General features: G+C 45.6%; 1 protein-coding gene across 1 annotated transcript in view; it reads right to left on the reverse strand.

Annotated features, from left to right (window-relative positions):
* Positions 1-5222, reverse strand: part of LOC111263700 (uncharacterized) — a 19389-nt gene extending 14167 nt beyond the window's left edge. Inside the window, exons 1-4 of the mRNA XM_086969774.1 lie at positions 5211-5222; positions 3243-4263; positions 1314-3032; positions 233-296 (exon numbers count right to left, since the gene is read on the reverse strand). Of these exons, the coding sequence (XP_086825900.1) occupies positions 233-296; positions 1314-3032; positions 3243-4263; positions 5211-5222 (2816 nt within the window). The remainder of the gene's footprint in view (positions 1-232; positions 297-1313; positions 3033-3242; positions 4264-5210) is intronic.
* Positions 5223-14932: the final 9710 nt, after the last annotated feature.

Raw genomic sequence — 14932 nt, forward strand, 5'->3', positions numbered from 1 at the left:
CTCGTTTTCCGTATGCTCAACAGCGGCGCTACAGTCTTGGCGCCGCAATACGAATAGTGGCAGGATATGGGCTATGCCGTCGCCATCTATGTATGCCTAATGTGCTATATATTTATTTATGGACGTATTATATTTAATGTGTATAGATGTGATGAATCATATCTGTTGTATTGGTAACGCATAGTGTTCGTTACGGGCCGCGGATGATCACTGAGATTATTGTTGCTCTCACCATAAACATTTCAGTTTAAGCATGGCGGGAGCGGCCGTGCGCCCCATCATGAACAGCTGTTTTACTGTAAACGTGTTAAATAAGTAACGTGAAAATAAAAGAATAGATAGATGATGAACAAACTGAATCTGTTTGGACTTAGTGCGAGTGTGAAAGACAGGATATTTCAGTATTGTCGTTGTCACTAATGCTGTCCACGTCAGCAACAGGTAAAATTCACCTTTTAATTAGTCTACTGGTACGCGCAAACAAACCAGCATTATAAGCAGGTCCGTAATATTTAGTTTTATCAAGATAACATTAAAATAGTAAGCACTATAATACAAACATTATAGTAAGTGATAAATAAAAAAAGACAGAATATTTCGATCTCTGACTAGATGTAGATGAATCAATATACAGTTATCTCATACATAGTAATAAAATATGACAGTGGTGATCCGGTAACTGGCAAACATCTCTAGAAGTTTCTGATGTCGTCTTCAGAAACAGACGAGTCTGTTGCCGTTGTCTCGGAATGCCATCATTGTCATATAATAGAACTGAAAATAGCTTGTTGGCTACCTAACTATAAACAAGTACATACATATAAAACAGTGTTGCCTGTATCATTCAGACTGCAAATAATCTGAATGTGGTAGACTATAATCTTTTCCTCGTTTTATACACGGACATACAATTGTGGACGGCGCCTCAAGCTGACGACAACGGTTTCGTAAAACTTTGCTCACGTTAAGCTATGCTGCATAAGACAGCCTTGCTTCTTACTGTTAAAGGTGGCCGCTCCCTTGGAACATTATTAATATTATTATTATATGCTATAAACTATGAAAGTATAGTATGTGTATATTTTTCCCTCTGTCTACCTCTCTCGCGCTCTCTTCCTCTCTAAGAAACCATCTTTGGTGATAGTGTTTAAGCGTCGTTTTTCCGATGTGTTTCAGATCGTCAACATATTGACGATATTGTAATAGACGTTAAGTGTGTTAGATCGGTGCGGTCGAAGAGCCTTAAAAACGATGACGTGACGCATATTATACAGGTTACTATAAACTGTGACTTGGTGGAAAGTGAAGATTCTACGATGATTCCACTTGTGATGTGGATGCGGAGGTGTCGTCTCTGAGCAATGTATCGGTATCCTGAATAACCGCTTCTCCAGTAAGCTGCATTTGTGTGAAGTGGCCTGACGCGTCGGTGAGCACGATCTGTCCGCCTTCAAACGCCTGCTGGTCGATCTCGACCACGGCAACGAATTGTTGGTCGGCTGGTGCAGTGCCTGCCGCCAAGTGTGAGCGCAGGTGCTGCTGGAAGTCCAGGTGGCTGAGACATGCCTTACCGCACGTTGCGCAGGTTAGCACCATTTCAACCACGCGCACTTTTGGTTGCGTGCCTACCGATACAACGTTTCCTGCAGATGTTGCAGCTGGTAGCACACTATTGTTGACGCCACCCACTGTCATAGCGGTCGCTGGGATAGTTTGTACGATGACTTTAGGCTTGTCAAGGCCCGAACTAGCTGCCGCTGCAGCTGCAGCTTGAATTTGTTCCATTTCAGCAGGGGTCACATGGATGACTTGAGTGGTCTCCTGTAGGCCAGCGGGCAGATCACCCTGCTGTATTGTGATCGTCTGTGTCGTTCCTCCTTGGGGACTTTGTATTGTTACGACCTGTGGACCGGTCGAGCCATCCACCTCATCGGGTTCCTCACCTTCATCAACACCATCGACGGCATCAACGCCGTCTGGGTCCTCATCGTCGTCCATCGAGTCCATCGAATCGAGATGATCGACATCTTCCTGGGTGTCGACCTGAACCAATTGCTGCTCGCCAGCCGTCGTCGACGTCACCGCGATGCTTCCACCCTGCGTATGAGTGCGGGTGTGGCGATCGACGTGGCTTTTCTGACGGAATGACTTTCCGCAGGTACCACATTGGAATGGCCGCTCACCGGTGTGGGTTCGCATATGGCGTTTCATGTACTCCCTCCTACGGAATGATTTGCCGCAAGCAACACATTGGAAGGGCCGTTCACCGGTGTGCACCCGCGCGTGATTCTCAAGGTGGACCTTCTGCGAGAACGCGCGTCCACACGACCCGCACATGAACGACCGCTCCCCCGTGTGGATTCTCACGTGTCTTTCGATGTGCTCCTTGCGGCCAAACGCCTTGCCGCACACACTGCACACGTACGGCCGCTCGCCAGTGTGAATTCGAATGTGCGACTCGAGGTGAACTTTGCGGCTAAATCTCTTGTGGCAAGTAAAGCAACTGAATGGCCGCTCGCCTGTATGCGTGCGCATATGCCGGCCCATGTGCTCCCGACGGCTAAATGCTTTATTGCAGACGGTGCAGAGGAACGGACGCTCGCCAACGTGCGTTCCGGCATGAGCTTCAAAGGCCTCTTTGTCCGGCAAGATTTTGTCGCATACACCACACTGAAGACTATCTGAATCGGTGATTGCATCGGCCTTCGCGTCGGTAACTTTATCAGCTCCGCGCGAACCGCTCGACGATGATGACGCCGATGATGATGACACGATCGTCGCTGTGGTTGGTCGACCTGCTGTCACGCCTGCTGCGGTCGACACAGGCGTGATTGTGGCGCCCGCGGTGGCTGCGATAGCCGGCACAACCTGCGTGACTACGGTAGGCGTCACGTGACTAACAACAGGTGTTACTGCAACGGGCCCAATCGGGGCTGCGGCTGCCATTGTCACCGTAACAGGCTGGCCGACTGAATGGGTCGCCGATCGGGTGATCGACGTAGACGCGACGGACGAGGATAGAGACGATGCAACTGAAGCAGAAGCAGCTGCTGCTGTCGCTACTGCTGTCGCTGCTGCTGCAGAAGAAGAAGCTACTGTGGATGTGGCAGCGGACGTCGAGGCGACGGGCACCTGCTCCACTGTAATCGTCTGTGGCACAGCGCTGGCTGCGACCGTGGCCGGCTTTAACTGCAAAGTGGTTGTGGGCGCTGCGGTGTCTGCTATGTGCGTGAGACCATTGCCAGTCAGAACCACCACAGACGTCGTGGTGGTGTCGGCGCCGCCCAGAAGGTCCTTATCGTCGGGCGCCGTCGTATATACCCAACACAGGCTTCCCGTTGCCTCTCCATGTCCGTGCGTCGGCAGATGAGCGTCCAAGGCATCTTTATCGGTGAACACGAGCCCACAAGCTGAACATGCGAGAATGCTAGTCGCTGACTCGGTGTGCGCTCGAAGATGTGTCTGCAGGTCATCACTGTTGCTAAATGATGAGCCACACACACAACAGCAGAATGCCGAACCGTCGCCGGCAACTGTTGTCACGACTTCACTCACCTCATTCACCTCTCCGGAGGCCCCGGTTGTCACAACGACCTGCGTCGATTCTACCTGTTCAACCGTTTCAACCTGAACTTGCTGCTGTTGCTGTTCAATAGCTACCACTCCCACGCCGATAGGCTCCTTCTCATCTAGGGCCTGTCCACTCTGATCGGGAATATCGGAGGGATCGTTAGCTGTGGTCGATTCTGGCCTTTGCTGTTGTTGCAGTTGACGTTGATGCTGTTGATCATAGTTGGTTGCAGCCACAGTGTCCGTGTGGATGCACATGTGACGACAGAAATCGGTCACGGACTCCGTAAGGAACGGACAAAGCGGACATCGATGAACTGTCGCCGACACCTGAACCTCAGAGCTCTCGGCAATTTCCATACTTGATACTCGTCGGTCTTGATGCTGTGGCTGTGGTTGTTGACGTTGAGGTTGTTGCGGCTTAACAGCTCGCCTGCAACAGTTAGGAGCAATGAATTGATGCTGTTGGACGGCTTGATCCTTTTGTGGCAGACGTATACTACTAATATGTCCGACGGGTTGTTGTTGATGTTGTAGGAGGTTGGCGTTGTCGATGTTGTGATCGGTTACACGAGTCGCACCAGTTGCAGCTAGCGTCAGTCCGCTGGTGGACGAGACGAGCTCGAGCAGCCGCTTCGTAGCCACCTGCCCCCAGCTCCGCCTGGAAAGTTCGCGGCTATTTGTTGAGAGGATCTAGTGCGCCAAGAGGAATGCCCGCCAGGGGATAATTTCTGCCGATGATCGCGGAAGTGCTAGGATGCCGGGGTATCGGGTAGGTTTGTTGGTGATCGAAAATTTCGAGTGCAGAGGTGTGCAGTAATCCAAGGTGATGACTCTCAGAGAGAATCAAGCCGTGCAATGAGCGTATCGTCAAGCTAGGACCAACGCAACTTGTCAACAAAAACTCAACAGGTAGAAAAAGCAAATCCAACAAAAAAAAATCGGCACACGCACTTCAAAACTTAACTAAAAGGCATCCATTTAGTGAGGGAAGGCAGTTTGCCATCGTGCAGTAATCCAAGGCAGAAGATGCAGGCGATGCCAAGTAAATGTTTTAGGGCTCTAAGTATCATATGAGCAATACAAGACCAAATGTGACTCTAAGATAATTACTGAAACTAGGAATCAGCCTGTGGCCGAGACCAGCAAAGCCATACAGATATACCACTATCTTTCAGCTGGATGAATTCTCTTGAGATTTGTATATAATCTCATCGTTGAATGGTTAGCAAGCTTTGTCTGATGGTATATAAACTTTAGTTGTCCCTCCACGGATTTAGCTGAACTCATCCCGACGAAAGTCAGTGTGCTCTTTGCTCAGATACAATAAAGCAGAAAGTGAATGATGCGAAAACGAGGTGCCTCAACAAGCAGGTGAGCAATGCGGGCTTCATCCGTCAGAAGCGCGAAGGCAGACAGCACTCTGCGACTTTTTGACGATCCCGCCACCACTTGTTGCGCAGATTCAGAGTCATTTTACTACGTTCATTCTGCCGCAGAAAGTAGTAAGCGGGCTGAGCCAGACAGCCTTAATGGCGTCAGCCAAGCGAGTTGATCAATGCTCAGCTGCTTGTTGCGTGCATCATTTATTCTAACATGATATTGTTTTTTTTCTTCAACGAAGTTAACTACTCACTCACTTTGTATCGCATTCTCACAATTTCGTTACATCTACCATCAAGGCTAGGCAAATCGTGGCGGGTTACGTAGCAACAGAAAAACTCAAATTCAAACGGAAACGTAGAGAACATAGAAACGTTAACGAACATAAAAATATAATAATTAACAAAATACAACCGAAAACGAAAATCAATCATTAATCAGTTGAGGTGGCATAGATCAACTAACATGGGCCAACTACTCGGATCCCTCCCAGTTTTACTCTGTTCATTTTCACCATCATCAGTTACATTTGTTCTGGTATCTAATTATCTCTCAAATTAGAAAATCATACTACAGCCAGGCAACGCAATATACGTCCTAGGCACGTCTAAGCTGATTATTCTTTGTTTCATTTCTCTACACGCACACACGACAAGACAAAAATCATGAATTTCATAAGGAATAAAACGTCTGTAGCTTGGCCCTTAGCAGTTCCTCCGCTCGTAAAAAAACCGCGGAAAGTAGTTTAGTACCGTTCTTGTCAACTCTAACGCTGTTAACGCTATTTTGTAAACAATTAGTCACTCTCCAACAGCAGTTCCCTAGTTTATAATGTATCCGTACGTGAGCATAGGTTGAGCGTACGCCTGATCCAGATTGATTTCCATTTATTTACATGAGACTGCGGGGACGAGAATATTTACTGATTGTAAATATTTAGAAGGCAAGAGGTCGGAAATGCCACAATTTACTGTGGCAAATGTTTGACGACACGAAAACTGCATTTATGGACACATATAACTGTAGAGTCACACTGTCTTGAGAAGGTAAACTCTATTGATCTGCATAATAGAAGAGTTCGTAAAGTCAAATTATGTGATATCGTATTATTTTAAGATCAAAAAGCGAGCGAGACACAGGGCAAATAACTCTGTGTATGGTCCCCCCCCCCCCCTTGCGGGTATCTCACATGACATTTGGCGAAAAAAAAAAGCCTTAAAGGACGGTCGGCCTCAATCAGATGATTTCAGATCTAAACGTGTGAATGAAAGCGTTTGGTGGACTATGGTCAAGGTCGCCTAAAGAAATCATTAAGTAAAGACGTAACATCCTTGAGCGCTAAAGAAATGACCAGTACAATAAATCTAGACGTGTTCCAAAGATCTAATCGATCCACAATGTAAACATTGAACTCTAGGTATATGAAAATGTCTTGTATACTATGTTCATACAGATCACCATTTCATGTACGAACGCTGTTATATAATTAAGAACCTTTAGCAAATTACGCCAAAATACAAATACCCAGTGGGCAGAAATCAAGAAAAGGTTTACACAACCAGTACAGTCGTTGTGTAGCTCGAGTCTGCGGTAAATGCCATGTTCTGGAAGGCTAATAAAGATCCCAGTTTTTTTTTTTATCTCTGTGTGTATGCATGACTGTGTCTCCCTAGTTAATAGTAGCATCTTTATAGTCGATTTGTGTTTAATAGGTAAGTCTTGTGGGGTATAAACGTGCTGGGTACAAGATAGGTGGTTTGGTTTGCGGCAAGGTGGACCGGGAAAAAGGGAAATGCGGGCAAACAAAAATTGTTTTTTCAATCAAAAATTTTTGTATTCACGACCAATAGCTGAAGTAAACAAAATGGCGTCTAAGGCTGGTTTATCTGTTGTTGTGTGGTCACTTTGATGCAACCGCAATGATGAGGGATGAGCAGGTAATTCAAACGAATTGAAAGAAGATGGCGCTAGGGAGTATTCTAAGGTTCCTCCTGGCGGGAAGGCGATTGTACAAAGAATACATTTTACACCCGGACTGATCGCTCAGTCCAGCAGATTCAGTTTATCAGTTCCACAGACGCCGAGGTCAAATTGCGGTTTGACCATATTCATAGAAGTGGTGGCGCAAAAAATCCGAGGTAGACCTTCTTCTTTTGCTTACCTTCGCGCGTACAGTCACACAACACAACAACCAGACAACAGCAACACATGGCCAACGTGAACGGGACGCCGGACACTGACAAAGCCGTCCAGAACTTTACGTTCCTTTTTTGTCCAGGCCGTAAAAGACTGAACCGTTAGTTTCGGTCGATGCGCAGGCGTACAGTCGTTGTTTGTTGCGGGTGACTGCCCGCTTTCTTCCTATTTGCTTTTTGGTTGGTTGAAAGCAACGGTTACGGTGGCACTGGTAGACTATTACTTGCAATATTCGACGTGACTTTCTGTAGGGTTGCCTTCTATATCTGTGCCGTTTGCCTGTCGTTGCTATTTCTTGTAGTATCTAGCCGTAGGAGCTTTCACTAGAGACGTGAAAGCTGACTAGCAACACACCAGTATAGATATGGGCATAAACGATAGATACACGCTAGTCGACCGAGAGCTGAGCGTGCACGGCAATCTCAGTGGGCCGTTCGGTGTTGAAGCAGCTAGTCACTCATAGGCTCGCAGGCAGGCCCCCTGCAAATGATTAGTACCCGCTAAAGCAGGCTGCATTGACTTCGACTTCCTTCCTCAAGCCGAATACGAATAAACGAGCCCACAACGATTAATAGCGGCTACGTGGTCAACTAACAACAGCTCTCAGCCGTTGTTTCTCAACGGGAGAAACCCGGCGCCTTGCCTCCTTTCCTGTTAGCCACTCCGACTGGCATAGCTTAGCATCGAGCATGAGATTAGAACGGAGTTCACCGAAGAGATTGGCAGAGAGCGGAAAGCCGCTAGAACGTCAACTGACAAATCATTACAATAAAAAGTAGCCATAGTAGGCAAACAACGCGCTGATCGGACGCATGGATAGACGAATGTACTAACAGACGCGTGGACGAACCGAGAAACTGACAAACCGGTAAACAAATATACGCACACGTACGCTACATATATGGACGGTGCGCGTAAACGGTGCGGCTGAATTGGGGCTGAAGCGGAAAGAATCTCATGCAGATTCATGTGGCATCATGGCGATCAGGCCAAAATTGCTGACGGATGCCATTGAGCCACACAGCCGTTGTCGGAGAGCGGACTACTCTCTAAGAATTATGCTAAAGAGAGACTAAAATGAGACGTACTGAAAACACTTTGACCATTAGATGATGTAGATGGGGCTCTAATCAATAGCCGTTCTAAGACCATCCAGAACTTATGTGTAAATTTTTCGTATCGCAAGTACTTCGACAGGTCACGCTAGATTGCCAGCGGAGTAAGCCATATTGAGTCCAGTGAATCAAGCGAGTTCGTATAAGTAAATGCTAGTTGTGTAGCCGTCCTCAAATATAGCCTTCCTTCATGGGTGCTCACACGAAGCTCTACGGCCTACAATAACATAAGGCAACACAGATCGGTTACACTACGAGCGTAACAGCGCGGCCACCTAATAAAATCGATACCTAAGTGATTTTCTTTGACCATATCAGAAATTCTGCTTCAGATCGGGTTATGATAAAATAAGTATAGTCTATATGTATTTTAGAACGTCATTAGCTTCTTAACGTGCAGTTAGCGCCTTAGCGGCCGTACATGACGACACATGGACCGAATGGACCGAAACACGCGCCAAGAACATGATCACTGTTTCGTCTTAAACCCTTTGCGGTAGCCATATTTGAAATCGAAATCGCCAACGCTCAACATCCAATTGAACTGATAATGTTGGCAATATCTATAATATAGGACACAACAGTCAATCAACGTTATGAGTAACGTCTCGAATCACCTAGCGAGAGATTACATCACACTCGTCGTCGGGCCGCAGCAGCGTCAGGCAGCTGTTGTCATTGAGACCGAACGAACGAACGAACGAACGAGTGAATGAACGCGCGAGCGAGAGGTAGAGGGCAAGAGATAGAGGGCAAAACCGATTATTACTGATATGATAATACAATAATAACAAACTGAAAGAAGATCGCTTCATCAATCATTCGGCTCCAGAACAGAAGTTCTGAGAACGAACGTCAAAGCGAAAACACAAAGAACTGAAAGGCTTTTAAAAATGTTGTCGAGATGAGCAGCGCCGAAACGAAGAGGATAGGACTGCGCAAGTTATTTCAAAGTTCTGAGTCCAAGTTAGAATAGAATTAAGTTTAAGAGATAAAACCAAACATTGAAGAAGAAAGATTATAAAAGTACTGAGATGAAATGCTTCAGTTTGTTGAAGGCTTTCAAATTTCGTTAGTAGATCCTCTTCGACGCCTGCTTCATTGCTCGACAGCGATAACAACAATAATAATAATAATACTAATTCCAACAACGATAAGACGAACTAGAGAGAAAGTTGTTGCCAAGTCTTCCGCCAGATGGCACCGTGTCCGCCTCACGGCGTGATATCACCATCCGTAACATCTTCATCAACAATTCAATCAATCACCGCTATCAATCATATTATTATCATGTTCATCATCATCATCATCATCATCATCATCATCATCATCATTATTAACAACAGCATGCAGTACGTGCAACGAAATTTGTCGCACGTGTGGCGTTCCGGACGTGTTTATCGCCTTTTTCATGAGTACATATATATCTACATATATGTAAATAGGGATCGGGAAGAGAGATCAACAAGGGTTTTTATGGTCGCTGATTTCACCACTGGTTGCTGAGTGGTATATATTTGAATTCGGTGAAATATTTTTAAAAAGTGGACTTCCTTTTGAAGATTCGTTTCTATTAAGTTAGGGAGCGAAAAAACTAGGTTTTCCACTGTCGATGCGACATGATTCAAAGGGGGATAGGTATTTAAGATATGTACTATTTCGTGCTCAGCATATACGTTGAATTCTATGTATGGCTCTATGTATCGTATATGCGTCTAAGCTTATTTGATTTGATTTGTAATGAGTATTACTAGGGCACTTGGTAATGGCGTGGTGATGCTAAAGTTAGGAAGTCAGCCTATTATTATACCATTTGATTCTGCTCCCTTGATCATTCACTCACCTATATATGGTGTGTGGGTGGTTGTTGTGTGGATGATGAGCGTGGGGATCTTGCTGTGCGGCGCTGTTGTTGTTGTTGCCTGCGGGGGCAGTGCTGATCGCAGCGCTGTTTGTGAGAGTGGTCGTTACGCCGGCGCCGGCTACCGCTGCTGTTACCGCTGCAGGGGTACCGCCACCTGTCGCCGACGAACTCGCGACAATCGATACGGCCAAAGTAGGTACCGAGGAAACGATTGCGCCACCACCACCTGCTCCTGGTGCCGCCGTGGACACTGTAACGGCGACCGGGTGGGGCTGGGGGTGACCCGGGTGGCTCGGGTGATTCTGATTGTGGTCGAGAGCGTCCTCGTCAAGGGGTTCCGCTTTAGGCTGAACCACGTGCACGATCGAGCCGCCAACGGTTGTTGTGTTTGTGGCTCCCGATGTGACACCGCCGCCTGCTGCTGCTGCTGCACCTGCTGTTGTTGTTGTCGCAGTTGCCGTCGAATTGTTGTGTGTAAACAGTAGGGTGCCAGCAGCAACTGTGGCGACAACCCCGCCCCCCGATCCCACCGCGTGTCCTTGTTGCTGTTGCTGCTGCTGCTCGAACCCTGTTACCAAAAGAGAGCGTGAGCAGACGATTACGGATCGGTGGAACGACCAGCCGATATGAAGCGACGCAAAGTGACGACAACAAGTCCAAGCGTAAGCCCGGAAGACACAGGATGATCAGGGTTGGTGACAATCGATAACGGTGAAGAATCGGCGGGGACAAACAGCAGGAGAAAGTAGAAACGAAACGAGCAGATAGAGAGTGATGTTTTAAGAAATTGTAACCGAACATGTATGTTCACCTATGACTCGAGTGAGTTTTTATGCCTTGGTGTTGCAAAAAAAAATTGCAAATATAATATTATAAATAGATTATCCAGTAGATTTGTCATAATTGAGTATACGAATAAACATACAGTGTTATATATTTATACATATATGGATGTATATATACTGGATATAGTATAAAAAATGTATCTGGAACATATGAAACTATATGCATGTATGTGTGCTATACCTAATGAAAATAATAATAATAGTAACAATGCAAGCATGCAAGATAACGGGACCTGGATAACACAAGAAGTATTAAATTAAATAGCCACAATAAACGAAAATAAAAAGGCAACGCACAACCAACTTTGTTGCTGTCACAGTCGTCATTGCAGTAACAAAAAAAAAAAAACGATCTCTTTTAAAGATAACAAAAGACTGACGCCCGTTAAATCAAATCACAAATACTAGCAAATCTAGATTCAATCCGAAGGTACCTTCTAAAAGTCCAACTAACCCAACGGGTTAAATTGTGAACGAGTGACAATTATTACTGTTATTATGATTGAAATTACAATCAAACGTAAACTGAGGTCGTGCCATGCCAAAAGAAAAATGCCAAAAAAAAACAATTTGTTTTTCGATATTGGCTTGACCCCTTACAGTGGATGCTATGTTGCCCCAGCCCGGATCGCCATTTTGGCGAGGCCGCGTGTTCACTTTAGGGCACAATTTTGCGGTTCACTTCGGTGCTCTGTTAGTCACCGTCTGGAAGAGAACAGAAAGGTCCAAAACGATTCAGGTAATCAATCAGTTAGTTAATAAACTAAACCTAAACTATGAACACTTCAGTTTGATAAAAAAAAAGGTCGTACTGCAGTGGGTACCTATGTTTATTGGGAGTGATTGACTGTATCTATGTATAGTACTAATGAACTAGGTCACCGGCTCGATTCAACATAGCAAAGTAACAATAGATATCTTCCACAAGAACAATTCTAGGTCATCAGTTGTGGAAGCAGATCGATAACAATCACTGCTCATTTACATCCTGTACAGCCGCATGACTCGAAACTTATGTGCATATAGCATATTTATGAATTTTACCTGTATCAATATTTTCCGAACAAGCCATCAGATTTATATTGGACCACTTGAGGTTGAAAGAGATCTCTGTTAGTTCTTATTAGAATGAGCTAACTAGAGATTGGTGATTATTTTTTAGCTGCTACCACCAACGCCATGTAGAACTATCCGAATGTATCATATGACAGTAACACTTGCATACATACATATAGTAACATTTGTATTATGGATTAGATAAGTGTCGTGGATGGCTGCGATAATAAGACAAACAATTTTTTTTTTGTTATTAAGGTGTAAAGTCAATAAAACGAATACTTCGTGTTAAACAAGGATTATAAGATATAATATATGATTTGGAAACTCGTCAAAAGACAGATACAGGAAAAGCACGTAGAGCAGACTTGTCCTTTCTTTCTTTTTTATGCTCCGCTTCCATCTTTCCGCTTTCGTTCGTGCGCCAGTCTCTGCCCTAATTTCCCGATAGGAGAAATCTAGTTCGGCGTCAGTTCTCCCGCCTAAGTGGGTAAATCCCCCTTCCGTTCGATTTTCTTCCATAGGCTGCTCCATAATAACATCAAACCAACAATACCGATGGTGTAAAAATCAACATGAGTAATAACAGCATACGTTGACTGTCGTCCCTCCCTTCCCCCATCCCCTTCCCCCTAATTCTTCTTCCCTTCAGTCGGTCATGTACTCCCCCAAGTAGCCTTTTCCCTTCTTGCTGCTGTTGCAACAAAAGCTAGACCCCTTTACCGCGATGGGATCCCCTTCCCAATCAGGGAAGGATCACGATCCGTTCCTATCGTTCCTATGGCACGATTTTGTCGCTTTCTGACAAACCTCTCCATTTAGTGAGTGTTGGTGCTGCTGTCGTTGAAGGTGTTAGTATTTGTGATGGCGGTAACGGCCAATAAGGCGGTGCAGGTTCGGCCCGCGTTATTCGCCTCTCTCCAACAATTCGCCCCTTCTCCGTACCCTTCTCAGCAGCAGCTGTCGACTGTCGTTGCTTCGTTCGCCCACTCATGCACTTACTAGCTAGCTAGTAAGTCAGCTTGCTGGCTTACCTGCTATATGAGTAGCGACGAGTTCAGATACTATAGGCTTTGATTCCGCTCCTTCCGTCGAAGGAGGACCGAGCTACTATCGGCTGGTCCTTTTCTAGAATTACTCTTCTTTTCCGTAAGCGCTCTTCGTTCGAGGGACTTAAAGCACCATCGCCACCATCTCCTCCACCAGGTAAACAGATCCAGGACGGAATCAGTCTCCGAAGTAGATTTTGCGCTGCAACATACGCTCTCAACCCTCTATAACGAGTCAGCTATTTTCTACTGTATAAGGACATAATACCTGGTCGTAGATGTTCGCGACCATTTTACTAGTATGTTTTCATAAAAAAACATTATCCCCATGTTTCGCTGTTCTCCTTTAAGCCCAAGGAATTTTTCGTTGTCCAACTTCCAGTACCGAAAATAGTTCATCAGGGCTCTCTGCCACAACGACTTTTGCTTTGCTCAGCCCTGTCTACTGTAGTACTCTATTTAGTGAGTCGTCGCTTGCAAGCCGGTTACTGCGAGTGCCTGAATTTGTACGATCGCTGGCAAATGACTGCACTCGGACAGGACGCGCGGGCTGTTCATAAGTGGCTACTCATGTGGTATAGCAGCAAAAGCGGTGCTAGTAGCACGCCACAAATGGTATTAGCGAGCAAAGCCAATGACCTCGTATGGCATCAAACAGAGGTCCTCCTCTGTAACAAGAGCCCCCTCCTCTATGATCTACCCTCGGCCTCAGCCATTTACCCTCCTCTTCAGCACATGCATTTATCTTTACCCTTTTCGCCCCACGAGGGCCGCTCCACGTGTTACTACTCTTCATTCAGACAGACACTTGCCGAAATGGACGACGCATTGATCCACGAAAATCAAAAGAAAAAGCCTACTGAACGACATATAACTAATGGCCCAGTACGTATCAGCAGCGAGAGTAGTCGTAATGAGCTGCGAGTTGAACTACGCTGGATTAATCCTACAATGCTTGCGGACCACAGAGCAGTGACAGTAAATGCCAATAGAGCACAGCGCAACACAACAAAGCCATTCGAAGACCGCCTGAAGGTGCTGATGGTAGACCTCACTAGCCTAATCGTCACCACCATCATTTTGTCATTGGTAGAATGCGGAATGACGGTTTTTCCTGCTGTGATGGATAAAGCGGTCTCATATCAGCCAGCAGTGCAGCATAAGGAGCAGAGAACCAACAGGTCGGCAGACGAACGACAGTGGACATCGCTGCTGTCGCTCCCTCGTTCCTGTCTGCTAAACTATGAATGAAGGCCGCAAATGCTAAGACATAGCTCCAAACATCATTGTACCGTACGACCACACACCTGATATTAACCACTGCCAATACTTAAATACAATTGCTAGTTGTCGGAAGCCTTGTTGCAACAAAATACGACTAATCAACACGGTAGTATTTTCGTTTCATAACGCCGTGTTCTCGTAGCTTTTTATTATCAGCATTTTTTGGTCTGAAAAAATCGAATTACGGCATCGTTGATTTTTTACACCCTTCGCGCCAACGGCAACGTTAGACCCTTTATATTTGTTTTACCTAGCGCCTATTATGTATGGATTTATCTACATTCGACCTTTATTCATTGCGAACCCACGTATGTGTGCGGTACCGTTGTTTTTGCGTTTAATGAAAGCGACATCTTAATTCATCAAAATAATTTGTTAAACATAATGTCGAACAGAAGTTCACCTAACTATTACCCAAATCTAAAAGTGTGTCGAAATCGTGACCAGTTGACACAGCATATAGCGACACTCATTAATCATGTCAACGGGACGCAGATATTTTCATTTTTACGCTTGCGGATAGCGAATAATTATCATACTCCTTACAATTCCAAAAGCAAAGTATATATA

Source organism: Varroa jacobsoni, unplaced genomic scaffold (genome assembly GCF_002532875.2).
Source record: "Varroa jacobsoni isolate VJ856 unplaced genomic scaffold, vjacob_1.0 scaffold_84, whole genome shotgun sequence".
Classification (NCBI taxonomy): Eukaryota; Metazoa; Arthropoda; class Arachnida; order Mesostigmata; family Varroidae; genus Varroa; species Varroa jacobsoni.